Below are 17489 nucleotides of genomic sequence, written 5' to 3'. Positions count from 1 at the left end.
TCTAATCCACAGCACAACTGGGTTACAGAGATTTCGGGCTAACGGTACATTTTTGGACAAATGAAACGTCAGACTAATGGCATGGCACCCATTGGTCCTATAGGCAAACAACTTTGACATTGGCCCTGGACTTTTAATTACTCTGTGACATCAGATCCACCCAGTATGTATACAGTAGGGTGTGAAGGTTTAAACACTCCAGATCAAAACTTCAATCAATCATGTATTTAGCCTCCAAAATGCATGAGGCTTATTATCAAATTTGAGTTGTAATATTTTGGATTGTAATTTCCTATTTATTTAAGTTACATGTTGTCTTAATGTACCATGTTTGTCTTGTCACTAGGCCTGTCACGGTAACAAATTTGAAGTTGGATATATTGAGGCAGGAAAGTATTGCGATAGACGATATTACTGTCTCTAACGATACTGGATACTGTCAACTCACAGGCATAAAATGACAGTAAACCTGTTGTAAAAGTGCATCATAATATCCTAAAATACCACACAAGCTGTAATAAACATGAAATATAATGTAACTCAATTTGCTTCAGTCAAAACGTTTTACAAAGAAATAATGGGGGGGAAATGCCAATAAATGTACAGACCATAAATATCGAGCCCAAAAATATATATATCGTTTATCTGTTATTTATTGAACGGTAAGTCGTTATAGTAATTAGCATGACAGCCCTACATGTCACCCCCTTTTTGTTTCAGCTGATCAGATCACTCAGCTTAAATGTTCCAATGTGTGTCCTTTTTGTTAGGTCAGTTGTCTTGTGTTTTGTTGACCTCTTTTTGATTTTTAATGTATACGTCGTGGCTCCGTGTCCTTTTGTCAGACCATCGGTCCAGAACATGCCTAAACTTGAGCATTTGACTTCTTGGCTCGACAAGAAGCTCACAAACTTTCATGAAAAGAACATCTGTCCAACTGTTCAGCCGGGGAGGGATCTATCCGCCTTTGAGGTTGCACTGCATTCTATAGGTAGAACGAGGAATTTATTGATGTAAATTACAGCAAATTCTGGAGGAAAACATCAACAATGCGGTAATAATCGTAAAAACACACACATCAAAAAACCGCAATGGACAATGAAGGTTTTGCCATGGCCGTCACAATCCCCTGACCTAAAAGTCATTGAAGATGTGGGGATAAACTTCCAAAGAGCAGGGTGCCAGCAGCCCAGAAATCTTTCAGCTCTGGAAGACCTTTGTACGAAAGAGTTGGGAAAGTGGCCTTTTATGTTGAAGATGCAAAAGATGAAAATAAAAACTGTTTTGACTTATTTTCATTGCTATGGGAATGCCTCATCTGTAACTTCTTGCCTTCTGGATTTAATGTCATCTTCCCCTTGCTTCATTGTTCACATTATTGCTTCATATACAGCATGTTCCTACCTTTCAGTCCTTCCTGCTCGATATGACGCATCTAATCCCTCGCCCGCCGGACACGCCTTTTCCAAGCAGGCTGGTTAACTATTAACTAAAAAAGGGAACAGTTACAAGGAAACAGTCACATAACTCTATCACTGTACGCAGCTGCAGTCATGGCTCTGAAGGTAAGAACATGTAGCTTTTATCTTTGTTTATTGACCCCATGGCAGGCTGTGTTTGTGTCATATTAGTGATATTGAAATGATGTTGTTTGGTTTAGATGGTGTTGGTCAACGTATTTTTCATTGTGATGTTGGGAATGACGGCTGCTCTTCGTCAAGGTAAAATGCTCTTATTTTCCTAATCCAGTGTGCCTCAAACTGTGGTTCAGAATGATCAAGCAATAACAAGAAAAAACATGTCGTATATATTAGAGTTTCGTCGCTGTTTACTTCAGGCGTGGAAAAACTCTGAGCAACATTTCAGCATCCTTCAGCCGACAAAGTGCTTATTTACTTTTTTTATTCATTATTTTGTCATTGTGTTTTTCCCCCCCATTTTCAAGATATGCAGCAAAAGATGTTCACCTTTTCAAAAGAAACCAACACGTCCTTTGTGAAACTAAATGCAGCCAGTAAAAACATGACAAGTGCCACCATCTGTCTGAGGTATGTTGTAAACAAGCCTGAAAACATTGTCGACCAAGAAGACGAAAATGAAATGCTCAATCAGACAGATGAGAACGGTGCAAATGATAACCTTCCGAGTCCCACTATAGGACCAGATCAAGATGGAATCAGGACTAAACCAGGTCTAAAATCAGCCTAAATTCTGTGAAAACTGTGTCCAAAGCAGACCCTTCTTGATTGACTTTACGCTTTCACTTAAAGGCACCTAAAGCATTGACCTTTTTTTGTTAATGTGGTTTATTTGTTTATTTGTTTATTGAAAGGATCCCCATTAGCGCAGTCATGCTGTCGCTATTCTTCCTGGGGTCCCATGTGGTGAAGTGACTGCTTGGTTTGTCTTGTGTCGACAGGATTTACAGCGACCTCACCAGAGCTTACAGCCTGTTCTCCCTGACCACGCCCTCCTCTGTGAACCAGATGCTTATTTACAAGAAATCTCAGAGCAAATCAATGTTCCTGGTCAAAGTTGGTGAAGGCGTGGCTGTATTTAGGGGACAAAACTTTCAACTTAACAAGTGGCAGTCCGTCTGTGCGACGTGGAAAGCAGATTCTGGGCTGGTGCAGTTGTGGATCGATGGGAAAGCGTCGAGCAGGAAGTTTACAACCTCTTCAAACCTGGAGGGGAATTTCACAATCGTCTTAGGACAGGTATTGTTGGAACATCATATTGTACATGATGTTGTGCGGCTTTTGATTCTACAGACTAACCATTTTGTCCATTTTGTTTCCTTTATGATTTGAATACATTACATGTAATCTCACTTAACCTGCGCTGAACTCACAGGACCAGAACCCGGCTGACGGACGCCTTCACAGGAGCCGGTCTTTTGTTGGCATGATGCGTGACGTTCACATGTGGGACTATGCGCTTTCAGAGGACAACATGCGCAGCTACAGTGATGGATATACATCATTTCCCCAAGGAAATGTATTTAACTGGATTTCTCTAGACTTTACTGTCATTGGCAATGTCCTGGTAGAAAACAAACAGAATCTGTATTGAAATTAAGCTGTCATTCCACAGCTTATGTTGCCCTGAAATACTGCCCTAAAATGAAACCAGTGTTTGAAAATATAGATGTGCAACACCAGATTTTTTTTTAAAGGGCAGCTATATCAAGGTTTTTCTTGTGACTGATATACTCTTTAGGTGACGTTCAGATACTCAAATCTCGCATGAAATATGAATAAAGTGTTACAAGTAAAGATACCACAAGGTCAGATTTTAGGGTCACAATTATTTAGATGAAAAATAATGCTAACAACAATCAAAATCTTGAATGATGCATCTGGTAAATGGATAATGATTTACTGTTAAGGTTTTATAAATAATGTTTTTACAACTACTGAAGTCGCCTTGGTATTTTTTGTAGTTAAAGCTTCTTTCTCTCATACGCCTGAAACACGGAACATGCTCAATTAAACTTAACACCTCTATTTTTTATCATAACAGAGTTAAAAGCTAAGCAAAAACATGTTTTGGATTTATGCCACTTTAAAGAAATAAACAAAAAAAGTGTTTAAAAAAGCAGTTTTGTTTTTTTCAGAGACTTGCGGAGAGGACTGAGTTTCCCACAGTGCTCAGCGGGGGGTTGTACTCGCTGACCTGAAGCGGGTAAACAAACTGAATGTGTTTAAATATGCAACTAATCCCATAAACTCACTCCACTGCCATGTGCACTGAAAATGATGTCATGAGTTTATGGCCACCTTCGCAATTTCTCTACATTGGTCAGTATTTGAAAAGGGTGTAATTAAGTCTGCTAATTAATTGGATCAAGTGGTAATTCTTTGAAAGTATTAGTGATTTTAAAAGTGCAATCAACAGGTTTGAATCCTTTTGTAATCATGCCTTGATTTGATGGAGTATTCAGTATTAATCATGAAGAAAGAGAAGTTGGGGGTAAAGTTGGGCGTGCCTGTTTCAGATGGTTGGTTGTTAGTATTGCAGTCTTCAGCCCTATCCGTGGAGGAACCCCTGCTTTCCAGGGTCTTGGCCCGTCTGCTGAGGGGCTCCCCTTCGCCCTGGGTGCATCCATAGCCTGCCCGTCCATGGGAGTGGATCTCTCCTTCTATGGTTCTTCCTGAGGTTTCTTTTTTCTCCAACTGTGTTTTTGAGTTATTCCTCGCCGTGTCGGAGAGCTCTAATACAATTAACATTGCTAAGAAAGTAAGACGGCGCCTCTTCTTTTTACGCAGGCTTCTAGAGTTTACTCAAAATACTAAGATTCTTCTTACTCACTTCTTACTCACTCTGAAAGAGAAGAAGTCTTTGAACAAAGTGGTTCGCTCAGCCAGCAGGACCACTGGCTGCACTTTGCCGCTCCTGGAGGCCGCATGTAAAGCCCGACTCTTAAATCGAGCTTTACAACTTGCTAATGATGCCTCAGGCACCCTGCAAGGGCCTCCCTCAGGGAAAAGGTATCGCTCTGTCAAATGTTCTACTGATCGCCATTTAAACACTTTCTTTCCCCAAACTGTGATCACTTTAAACAAGGCACTTCAACTTTTTAAACTTTTTTGTGTGGACTTTTATTGTACAGCATTTTACCCTTGAGCTTTTCATCTGGCATTTGTTTGTTTGCTTTTGTGTTGTGTCCATTTATGTGTTGACATTGCACTTTGAGCTCCTTGCACATTTTTTCCAATGTGGTTGTATGCTGCAAATGGCTAATACACTGAATTCGAATCTAAGAACAGGGGATACCCACACAGTTCGTCACCTCCTGATGCCAACACTTACTTGGACGTTATGTTTGCCTGGATACTTCATTTGCCTGAACTTCACATTGTCTTGTTTAAAGTTGTATTGCCTTACTGTTTGGTGCAGCCCTGTGAGGCAACTCCTGTTATAATATTGGGCTATACAAAACAATTGATTGAATGAAGTTATTCTTATCTAATATTTTTTGCTTGTGACATAGATGGAGGGATGGTTCCATAGTTCCATTCTGACACATTTCAACATGGCTGACATGGCCACAATTACAAATGTTAACCTGTGGAAAACTATGTAAAATATTTGAACATATTCTTGAAAGCATGATGCAAGTTTTAGTGTGTAATTGACCATTCATTGACCCAGTGGCTGTGGTTGGTGCCTTTGCTTCCCCATCCCGGGATGGAAAGCCGCTGGGTCACTGAAAAGAAATATCACATTTCCCTGACCCTAAACTCAGCCCTAACTCCCTGAACAGAGGAGACGGTCAATACAGTAGAAGTCAGAGATGCGCGCAAATCTCTGAGGCCAAACCCAAGTTTGTGGTCCATAATTAAGTCCCATAGTTTCTGTAAAATGAATAAATATTCCTAGAATTTAACCACATTAGAAAAATAAGAGTGCCCAGAGCTCCCTCCACATCCTGCAACATTTTAACAAAGCCAAAAGCCAGGTCAGAGAAAAAATCCAACTCAAGCGTGTGCAAGAGGGACTTGTAGTGTTTGCAAGACCCAAGTCATGAGGCAAGTCTCAAGTCTTCAGGGCACCAGACCCTAACAACAGTGTCTTTTTAAAAATAATCTTTCCACTGGCCTTGCTGATGTTTTTATTCATACTATCGAACAGGCACCGGCAGCTTTTGTAACAACCCTGCAGTAAACCGCCATGCACACACAGGGAACACATACCAACCCGACACAGAAAGGCTCCGCTCCGTCTGGAAACCCAACTTTGGGATTTTGTTCTCAAAGAAAAGTTTCCTGCTTTGTGATATTTGATGGTTGCTACCCCTCCCGCCACAGAATCAGCCCGCCTTTCAAAACTATCAATGCGACGCAAGTAATAGGGAGGAAATTTCAAAGTTGCGCGGCCGATGACTATCACCGCGAGCCGAGACGACTTGTGAAAAATGACAGTAACCGATTGCTTTATCTTTCTGTGTGCCGCCGTGTCAAAATGAATTTCCTTCAATAAAGCCTTTGTTACTGCAGACTTTGATCTCTATCAGGTGAGTGAATCAGTTTGTTGGGCGCCTGTATTATTGACGCTCCTGTCAGCTCCGCCGAACTTCCCCCCATCACACTGTGCAAGGATTTCTGGGTATTGCAATGAGGGGAAGAACGCCTATTAAGATAAGATGCAGATGAAAGATAATATGAAAGTTAAATGATCCACGTCAGGGAATTGGGTCGCATACCAGAACGCATTATGTGGAATTAGGAGATTGAAAAGCGTGAAATGTGCGAATGCTACAATAATGACAGTGTATGACATTAAATCAGTGCGGGCTTTCGAATGGAGAGCAGCTGTGGAGAGGAGAGTCTTGAATAAATAATCAAGTCAGTATTGCGAGATTTAACGAGTAATACAGTACTTAAGTGTTAAATAGGCTTATACAATCTAATGTCACTCTTTGTGCAGCCAATCTGTGTCTTTTGCAAAGTGTGAGTTTGTGGAGAAACCATGGAAAAACATCGTGAAGAGCAGTGGTGCAGGCGATGATCAGGATGAGTCTGGGGAAGGTTGGAGAGGTTTAAAATAATCAGCTCTTGAGAGGCAGGTGTTCAGAGCATGCAGGGTTTATCAAACACGTACGAGTGAAAGCTCATGTTCTCAGCATGTTTGTAATGATAATAATGGCTTACACTTGCATTGCGCTTTTCTAGCCTGTGTTACCAAGTTTCTCAAAGCCCTTCACTGTTTGTCATTCACGACAGCTGCCCCGCTTCCCTCAGTCTACCAGTCTGTGCCATTGGCCCCTCCAACCACTCACTCATTCATTCTGGTCTATTGTACATGTTGTTAGTGGTAGGGGAAACCGGAGTAAGACACAGGGAGAACATGCAAACTCCACACAGAAAGGCCCCGTCCGGTCGGGGATCGAATCTGGGACTTTCTAGCTGTGAAGAACAAGCGCCAGGCCCGCAACATGAGGCTTAAAGGAACAGGCCACCGTTTTTCCATGCTGAGATATGTTCTTACCTGAGCTTGATACGTGCCTGTCTGGTCTTTGTGCGTGCCCGTGAAAGAGCTTGGTAGCTTCCAACTTCACCCCGTTTGGAGCTATAGGAATACATTAGGAGAGGCCACATGCAAACAACATCTTTGGTTGTTTTGCGTGACTGAGGGCACGCACAAGGACCAGACAGTCTAAGCTCTAAAATCCCCAAGATACTTTCAAAGAATTTCAATTTGACCCAGTTAATTGCACAATTAAAGTGTCGATGAAAAAGCATTCAAATTTGATTTTTGTCATTGCTTCCCTGATGTTTAGAATGTGCTGTTTAAAAAATCAGAATTTCGTGAAGCATGGAGCATTGCAAAAAATTGTCAGTATACTATGTGCACATTACTGTATGTGCTGAATGGAGCATTACAGACACTACATGTCAAAACAAAATACATATTTGTTCATGGTTTGCCTGTTTTTGTTAATGCGCCACACAATCCTTATTTTTTGTTGCCTGAAATGATAGAATATGTGTCTTATGTCAGTGGTATGGCCCTTAAACATCCCTGTAACAGACACTACATTAAACCCCAGACAATTCGATTAAATTTTCAATGATTCGCCATTGGAAAAATACAATCAAATGTAATATTGTTAAACACGTGCCCTGTTTTGGTAGCCTTAATGCTCACATATTACTCTAAACTACCAGCACAGACACTATTTCATAAACAGCAAACCATAAAATAGCATTTTTTTAAGGAGAGAATGGCAAAACTTTAAATTGGAATCACTCCAGTAATAACTATCACATCGGCTTCCCTCATCCTGCAGCTGAAAGCAGAGCACGTTCACATGATGAATAAGAATTCATACATGGAGATGAAATTCTTTTATTATCTATTCTTCCATATAAGGGCTTTGTGAAATGCAAATTTGTTCCATCAAAAGTTACAGATAAGAACATTTGGCTTAAGTGACACCAATAAAATGTACTTGCACGCATTAACATAGGTATCTGTCACATAATAATCATCTACAGTGGTATGCAAAGGTTTGGGCACCGCTATAAATTTCATGATTGTCTTTAATAAATCATTGGTTGTCTGGATAAGAAATTTAAATTAAATATATCATAGAGGAGACATGTACAGTGATATTTGAGAAGTGAAATAAAGTTTATATGATTTATGGAAAGTGTGCAAGAATTATTTAAACTAAATTAGGCATGTGCATAAATTTAGGCACCAATACCTTTACCACTAATTATTTGAACTCAAAATTGGTTTGGTAACCTCAGTGACCCTTGACCTCCATACACATGAGTCCAATCATGAGAAAGGGTTTTTAAGGAGGCCAATTGTAAGTGTTTCTCCTCTTCTGGTGCTTCCTGGTGGTTTCCGGTGAAACCATTGCAATCACAAAAAATGTCGATTGGATTATGTTTTAGAAACGTTTCAAAGCTTTTCCCTGCCAGACATATTTGTTATGAGAAACTCCAAAGCTTTAACCACGCGAGGTTGTCCTTCACAGCTTAGAAATGAAAAATAAAACTATAAAGCCGAGTCTGGAGACAGAGTGCGGTCCTGAATTCAAACAGTTGTCGGATACGCGCTCATCCCCTCCATCTCCACGGTGACTCCTGGCGGTAATTTAGCAGGGAAATTGTTTCGCGTTTGTTTATGGAGCATGCAGTCCCGAGCCAGATTAACACGGAAGGAGGCGGTGCACAACAGAAGGTCATACAGTTGTGGTGATTGTTGTCATTTTGGCAACGCTTCTCATTCAGAGGATGCTGAGCAATATGAGGAACAGAAGAGCTTCCCAAATCAACTTTTCCCTTCAAACAGTGAAACCAAATGACTCAGGAAAAGTACATCACTCAGAGATACTACTGTATGCTCCCCTATTATTACCACAACAGTTCCTCTTCCTGCTGACTAGTTCTAAAGTAAATCTAACTAGTTCGGCCATTTTGTCCAGACATGTTTTTCTTTTTCATTTTATTCATATTTTTAAAAGCCTGTGCGTAACCGAGTACCATCATTTCAGCAGTGTCAATGTTTAATTTCATACAGTAAAATGGTCACATAGTAACTCACCATAACAACGAACGACTGCAGAGGACATGGTGTCCCTGAAAATACAGACAGGGATTGCAGCGGAAAAAGACCCAAGGTGACAGTGAGCGAACGAATGCACGACGCTGCCATTGATTATACCTTTAAAATTGCTCATTTTGAAGAGGAGGAAAGTGGAAGTGTAATGGTAGTACTGACAGCGGTAGTTGTGGCGTGTATAACTATACAGTAGTGACAGCCGGTGTGGTTGTTGCTTTAGTTGTGGTAGTAGTAGTGTTGATGTGACAATAATATACACCAGAAAAAATCAGGCATATCCAAAGTGCGGCCTGGGGACCAAATGAGGCCTTCAGACACATTTTTGGTGGGCCTCAGGCTTCTTGTTTTATTGGCACACATCACCAGTGATGGTACTTTTTACGGGATCGGCCCATTAGTCCGACGTCTCATTGTTCAGAAAATGTCCCGTTGAGTTAGGGTGCCATTAGTCCGACCAATGGGTCACTTTTTTTCGGACTATGGTAAATTTTCGGAATAATGAGACATCGGACCCGTAACATGGCGCCAGTTTTTACTGCAATCTTAATAATTCCACACAATTAAAACCTCAAAAAGTTACATTTATTGTGAGACATGGTTCCAAGTCCAAATAAAGGTGTGGGGCACGGTTTAAATCTCTCTTAAAGGAACAGGCCACCGTTTTTACATACTGAGATATGTCCTTACCTGAGCTTAGACGGGTTGATACGTACCTGTCTTGTCTTTGTGTGTGTCCTCAGTCACGCAAAACAACCAAAGATCCATCCATCCATCCATCCATTTTCTTCCGCTTTATCCGGGGCCGGGTCGCGGGGGCAGCAGTCTCAACGTGGGAACGTAGATCGATCGGTAAATCGAGAGCTTTGCCTCCCGACTCAGCTCCCTCTTCACCACGACAGACCGATACAGCGACCGCATCACTGCTGACGCCGCACCGATCCGTCTGTCGATCTCACGCTCCATCCGTCCCTCACTCGTGAACAAGATCCCGAGATACTTGAACTCCTCCACTTGAGGTAAGGACTCCCCACCGACCTGTAGAGGGGAAGCCACCTTTTTCCGGTGGAGAACCATGGCCTCGGATTTGGAGGTGCTGATTCTCATCCCGGCCGCTACACACTCGGCTGCAAACCGCCCCAGGGCAGCTGAAGGTCCTGGTTCGTTGAAGCCATCAGAACAACATCATCCGCAAACAGCAGAGTTGAGATCCTGAGGCTCCCAAACCGGACACCCTCCGGCCCCTGGCTGCGCCTAGAAATTCTGTCCATAAAAGTTATGAACAGAACCGGTGACAAAGGGCAGCCCTGGCGGAGACCAACACGCACCGGGAACAGGTCTGTCTTACTGCCGGCAATGCGAACCAAGCTCCTGCTGCGGTCATACAGGGAACGGACAGCCCTTAACACAACCAAAGATGCTGTTAGTATTTGGCCTCTCCCAGTATATTCCTATAGCTCCAAACGGGATGAAGTTAGAAGCGTCCAAGCTCTTCCAACTTGTCTAAACTCAAGTAAGAACACATCTCAGTCAGTATGGAAAAACAGCTGCCTGTTCCTTTAAATACAAGTTGAATGTTTAAATGAACTGACCACAGATCTAATGGGGCACAGTGCAATGTCAAACAATGTTCTCTCATCAAAAACTGTTGCAATACTATTTGGCTTTACGGTATTGAGCAATCCTGTTCACTCATCTTGTTTCTCGTTTTACTGCTGATGTACGTGTGTTGTAGTACGTGTGTTGTGGATAGACATAAAACAGAAGTGTGCTTTGCAAGTCCATCACCCATCATTCAACCTACTCGTGGTGGGTAAATGATACGCAGACAAAGGGGGCCCGCAATGTGAACATCTGAAAGTTATTTGATTTCACGGCGTATTGTTGAATTCCCAAAGTATTACAATATACAATTGGGCGATGAATTGTTAATTACATAGGACTACAGTAACTACACGGACACAAAGCCGTTTTCGGGCATTTTACACAAATCGAAAGTGCTAATACAGCAGAAGTGCCGATCTGGCGCAAAAAGAGGCATAAGTGGGCGGGCTCAACTTTTACAGTGTCCCACATATGTAAATCTGCCCGTAAAACACAGTTGACACTCTTCTCGTCTTCTCTGAGCTGCACCAAGAAGCCATTTGTACCAAAAATCATGTGCAAGTTCATCTGACAAACTGCAACACCTCTTCCTCATCTATTTAATTCTGCTTTGAACCCGAGGTGCGCGGAAAGATAAAACAGAAACGTGGCTTTGCGGGGAGTTTAGATCCACAGACACATGTACAGAGAAACTCATTTGGAGCACTCGTGGCTTCTCCGATCCCAATTACCTCCCGTCCTCTGCCTCACAACGGCACGTAAATACAGCGGGACAACCAACATGACCAAGGCTGTTTATTGTCAAATATTCACAATAGACCAAATCCTAAAGTTTTCATGACACTTTTACGTAGGTGAACACACACAAGACAACAACATTGATAAAATACAAATAAATATAAAATGAAATTCCTACTCCACAATGCTCTGACCTTTAAGATTAATTACGCTTATTGCAAGAATCAGGAGAACCGTGTCAGCTACAAGACATGTCCTTGCGGCACATCGAACACGAGAGGAAGGAAATAACAAGACGAAAGGACACATGCATGTATAAGAGCAAGGAATAAAAGGCCATACACATGTTTAAATTGGCTTCGTACTGCACACGCTAGAAGGAAAGCGTCAAAGGAATATGTGAATGTCCCAATACAGACACAACAACTTTATGCTCAACTCAGGTCAAAGTGAAGTGATGATGTGAGCAAACGTGGCCTTGTTTTGCTTGTACACAAAGTGCTCCTTTTCTGTGTATTGTCGTTGACAGCTGTTTCTAAGTGGTTCTTCGCTCCATAAGGCCTTGGATGGGGAAGGCGGTCGCCGGACACATAACGTGAACAGTGAATGAAATCATTTGTTTTTAATTCAAGAGCTTTTGTTGGATATGACCAAGTATTTTAGTGGAAATTGCGTGATAGATACAGACGGCATCTCGTCATAGAAGGGGGCGTGGCTTCGCCAAGGGGGAAAATAGAATCTTTAGGGAAACACAATTTTTCATTCTTTTTTGCCATTTTCTGGTGGAATATGAACTTATTTATCACACTTATATAAGGCTCATATGGATATTTTCTTACAGCAGATTGTTCAGTAGAAGTGGGAAAAAAAATGGCAGTCGTAGCAAGCGCTCGCTAACCGTTAGTATTAGTCCGATGCTAACATGTAGCATCACGTTGGCATTCTCCATTGTTTATGTATTTATGGGCTGTTGAACCATTTTGCTCATCTCCATGTCTTTGTATCTTTATTTAGTAGAAACTACATTCGTAATTTAGCATTTGTTAAAGTATTTTTGAATAATTAGAGAAAGTTTCGATTTTTCTCCAAATTGTTTTCCCCCTTAACTGTTTTCAAACATGACCATATATGGGCGATTCCAGAGATGCCGTCTGCATCTGTCCTTCAGCTCCGGGACATAAGAAACTCAAGAGAAGGTATCCGCTTGAAGAAGTCTTCATTTGATCAATAGCACAAAATACAAGTTACATCCTAACAAGTATTTGATGGGAAGTCCGTCCATGGAAGTCTGTCTTAGTATTATATACTGTTAGTCCTTCCTCCAATCCAGACGCACACACTGGCCTTGACTCAGATAGTACGTACAAGTTTCAGCAAAACAAGTTTGTTTTCCATCACTTATCTTATACTTTGGCCAACAGAGATCTGCCAGTACTTTTCAAGGTAGGACATTAATGTAACAATGACACAAGCAAAATCATAACACTAATTTTACGTTGTTCTTCTCCAAACGGGTTGTTTATAAGTTTTACAAAAGCAGATGCAATTATGCAATTACAATTTCTTCTCTACCCTTCTGCTGCACAGAGGCACTAGATTTGACTCTAAAAAAAAAATGTTTCTCTAGCTGCTTACACTTCCACTGTTTTGGGCCTGGCTGGGAGCAGTGGTCAACGAGACTGGGTGAAAACTTGTCATCCATTCCGAATAATTATTGAATTAGTCCTGATCAACGTGATCGCGAGAAGCCTGTCAAGCACATGGCAACAGCAGCTGTAGATTCTTCCTTATGGTCCATCGCTGCTGTGCATTTGCCCGACTAACAGATGTAGGAAGTGGTACATTGCCCTTGTCATCTCCTCTTAAAGTCATGGTGTGTGCAGGCTGTAAACCAAACTTTTCAGTTCGCTAGGCTCTGCTCTGTTCACCGCTGTTTCCAGACGCACCCCGGCTTATTTTAAAACGGAAACAAACAAAAATTCTCAAATAAATGATGCTTAAATGGAACTTTTTGTCCTCCCTTTCTCAACCACCACACCTACTGTGAAAGCTGAAAGGTGAAAGGGAGTGCAAAGTGACAGCCAGCAAATAGTTGGAGCCAGGAATCGTGTTGCTTGTGTGTGACAGCGGGCCAAAAGTACCCACACCTGTGCTCCAGTGCACGAAACACTCCTCAAATTGATTTAACTCCCAGCTCCTGTAAAAGTGACGTTTTCTATATTATTCTTTGTATCATTTTAATTGCCAGATCCATGTTTTTTTTCTTTTGCTACATGGTGCGTCAAAGAGAAATCGCTTGAAGACGTGCAAGTAATTACTGATCAGAAATGAGAGTTGAAACGTGAGTCTATGAATAGGCGAGTGAATCGGCGCGTCGCCAAACGTCTCCAACAATAAAGCACTTTACAACAAAGAAACGCAGCCGTAGCCGACGCACCTCCGTTCTATCGGCTGTGATTAAATGTATGCAGCGTACAAGGAGAGCAATTAATATTTGATTTGAGGGGGAAATGAAATGCCCACTGGTTGACTGGGCGCAACACATCACGCTTCCAATCTCATCCGTCTCATTGTATGCGGCGTATGTAATTACAGATTTCCCAGCGACTGAACAAATGTGGGATGTAGCAAGAGGATCAACGCACAAAGAAAGTCAGCCACCTTGACTTTTTTGCTCGACAAAGGAGACGATTTTAAAGGCGATTTTCTTTTGGCGCGTTGAGTGTAAAATGGAGGACTCAATGTCTGTCTATCCTGGATATAGCTTTATGCAATCACAAGCTCTTAAATATGAAGCATTAAGGACAAATAAGTTGTAAAGTTAAAAAAAAATTCCATCCTCTTACAGATACAAAAAAAGAGTGTCGAGTTTTCTGGAAGCTCTGAGATGTCTGCGATAACAGCCTTGAATAAAGGCTAGTATTGTCTGTGTCAAGGATGGGGGGTTGGAAGAGAGAGGAAAGCAATTCTTGGTTAACACATTTGAGGCCTTTTTTGTCTCTGCATATTTTGTCTTTTGTAAAGTGGATTAGAATGAAATTTTCAATCAGAAGCTTACGAGTCTGAGCCGAGTTATAGTTAGATGGAATTGTTTTACTAAAATTGTAACTGTGACCCCAGATCTGTTCATAGAAGCTTTAACTTCAGTAGCACTAAGTCTTGTAGAAGGTCCAGCAGTCAACAGTATTTTCTCTCCAGGTTTAACCAAATGACCTTGAACCAAAGGGAAATGCATACATTTGAATTTTTTCTAAAAAAAATTGGCTAAAGAAATTAAACACAATTTAGATATGGGTCTAAAAATTAAAATGTTTAATCAATCTGAAAAGTGTCCGAGTGAAAGGAGAGTACTGAAGATGTGCAAGATTATAGGTCCTACTTGATGCAACATCTCCTTGGGGCAATTACATCCAGTGAATATGAAAAAGAGTACTACGAGTAACTAAATCTTGCAACTTGGAAAGTGACTGTGGTCCAAACTGCTCCAGGAATACAAAAACATTTCAAAAGTCCTCTCTCTGCGTTGCCTTTAACCTCTGAACTCTTCGTGTGAGAGGGGGCACTCTCATTGCAAAACTATTTTGATTGCAATATTTGTAAACATGTTTAAAACCCAGCTAAGATGGCTAAAAATTCTGATTCCATGAGAGTTTTTTTTCCCCCTCGGCAGGGCCATGCCCTCTTGTATGACGCGTTGCCATCAGCAACGATAGGTTCCATAGATTCCCATGGCAACGTCTGTAGACTCCTCATTGCTCTCTCGTTTTTCGACGTGAACCATGAATCTCTTTAAGAAGAAGCACAAAACATGAGTCTTGCTTTGCAAGACCAGCAGCAGATGGAGCGACAGGGGAAAAAATGAGAACAGGGTTTTCTTATGGCGACGTCTCTCCATGAGAAAACTCAAAAAATCTGCAGCAGACTCTGGACATCCAGAATCAGACCCTGGGGGAAAGGGGAGCAGAGCTCAAAGCTCTCCACACCAAAATCCAGGGTCTACAGGGGGAGAATCAGAGACTTCAAGTCTCCTTATCTGAGCGAGACTCCGAAGTCCTCCTCCTACAGCAAAAGATGGACAATCAGAAAGAGACTGCTGACATGGTAATCACAGCACTTAAATCCAACTATGGCCAACTCAAAGTGGCAAACAGTGGTCTTCTGACAAAGAATAAAGACCTGGAAAACCAACAGGCCGAGCAGCGTGCAAATGCTTCAAAAGCAGCTGGACAACAAAGCACTGCTGCTCCAAGATGAAGTGAAGAATCATCGCGACAGCACAGAGTATGATGGACAAATGTAATGTAATGTAACTCTCCATGACAAAGACAAACAACTCAACGATTTGGAGGCAAAAAACAATCCCTTCAAATTGAGAGACACATCCTCACAGAGGAGAACTTGAAATATAAAACAGAACCCTCAGGGACCATCTCACGCTTCGAAGCAGAGCTTATCGTGACCAAGACAGAGCTGGAGAAATCTCTTCAAGAGCAGTTCGACTTAAAATCAAAAACTGATGTGGTTTTAAGGAGGTTCCAAGACATCAAACATCACTGAGAGCAGCTGAAAACAGGGCAGGACTCGCTGGTCCAACAGCCCAGGGCCGTCTGCAAGGACGACGGTATGATGAGAGAGACGGACCAGGAGCTCAAGGTCACGATGAAAACACACAAGTTACAAGAGTAGAACAATAAGATCAACAGGAAACATCCAGAGAAAGAGCCGAAACACCCCGTCTGAGGCGGAGGCCTGATTTATTTATTGATTTATTGCTTTATTTCTTTATTAGTTGATTTCCTTTTCTTTGTTAGTTTCTTCTTGTTTCTTTTTCTTCCTCTCTCTCCCTCTCGTCTCTCCTCTCTTGTCTTCTCTCTTCTTTCCCAAAGACAATCTCGATCTTTGTGGCGTTGGGGAGAGAGCTTCTCCTCCTCTCACGTCCGCAGACCTTCTCTCTCCTGTCGACTCCATCGTCCTTGAGCTGAAACGTGTCTCTAGCTCCTCAGTCTCCTCTTTCCTCACTTAAGGGCGGTGCGGTGGCACAGCGGGTAGCGCTCGTATCCCACAGCGTCCCACCTGCACGGGGCCTTTCTGTGCGGAGTTTGCATGTACTCCTCGTGTCTGCCTAGGTTTCCTCCGGGTACTCCGGTTTCCCCCACCACTAAAAACATGTACAATAGGCCTCCCTGGAAAAGAGATTCTTAATACCAAGGGAACTTTCCAGGTCAAATAAATACTTCTAACTAAAAGGTTATGGAAAGGAAATACTCAGTCTAAGTGTGCTTTCTGATGTAATAATCCAGGATAAAAGTTTGAAAGGTTTTAAATGTAGTTTTCTGTCATTTAAAACAAAAAAACTGTAAGTGATTTCATGGGTGAAGTATGACCAAGACAAAACCAGGTTTAAAATGTGGGGTTTTATGTTGTTTGCTCTGCGTCTGGAGTGGCCCTAAAGAGGACCCTACAGATTTATTTGTTTTAAGGTAAAGGCACATCTTAAGAGAGCAAACTAACCAGATTTTTGTTGTTGTTTACAAAGTGTTCAGAGAAATTGATGTTCAGCCAGTACACAAATAAACATGACTGCTCAAAATGGACAGTCATTAGTCCACTGCATGAAAATGCAGTGGACTAATGACAGTCCATTTTTTCCACACCATTAAACATTTGACCTTCCAAGTGCTGCCATATCTTAATCAAGATTAAAACCTGACAAAACCGGGTTAAAATTTTAAATCATTTGGACTAAATTATGGCTAAACTGGATGTAAACCATGTCTGCACAGAAATACCCAAACTATATGCATTACTAAAGCAAAAATGAGCATATCCATATCCAAATGAATACAATCTGAAATTGCAAGCACCTCTCTCTCTACAGACTAAATACTAAATACGCCTTTTCCGGGACGCCTTCTCCCAGGTGTTGGATAAGGCGTCTGCTCACTCGTCCTCGTTCATCCGCGCCGTTTATTATGTTTAGCTTGGTAAATGAACTTTGCCATGTACAAATCGACTAGGTCATAGAACTTTAAGATTTTTGATTGGATAAACAGTGAATGACTTGTTGAATT

The 17489-nt window shown here is 41.7% G+C and overlaps 1 protein-coding gene across 1 annotated transcript in view; it reads left to right on the top strand.

The window, feature by feature from the left end:
* Positions 1-1541: 1541 nt before the first annotated feature.
* The window catches only part of LOC306974165 (C-reactive protein-like), a 431917-nt gene continuing 415969 nt past the window's right edge, over positions 1542-17489 (top strand). The window contains exons 1-5 of the mRNA XM_079571336.1: positions 1542-1565; positions 1661-1721; positions 1946-2048; positions 2420-2717; positions 2854-3149. Coding sequence (XP_079427462.1) covers positions 1554-1565; positions 1661-1721; positions 1946-2048; positions 2420-2717; positions 2854-3072 — 693 coding nt within the window. The 5' untranslated portion in view covers positions 1542-1553 and the 3' untranslated portion in view covers positions 3073-3149. The remainder of the gene's footprint in view (positions 1566-1660; positions 1722-1945; positions 2049-2419; positions 2718-2853; positions 3150-17489) is intronic.

This window comes from Gobius niger, assembly GCF_951799975.1.
Source record: "Gobius niger genome assembly, chromosome: 14".
In the NCBI taxonomy this organism is placed as follows: domain Eukaryota; kingdom Metazoa; phylum Chordata; class Actinopteri; order Gobiiformes; family Gobiidae; genus Gobius; species Gobius niger.
Note: the sequence above shows the minus strand (reverse complement) of the source record. Positions and strands in the feature narration are given on the sequence as shown.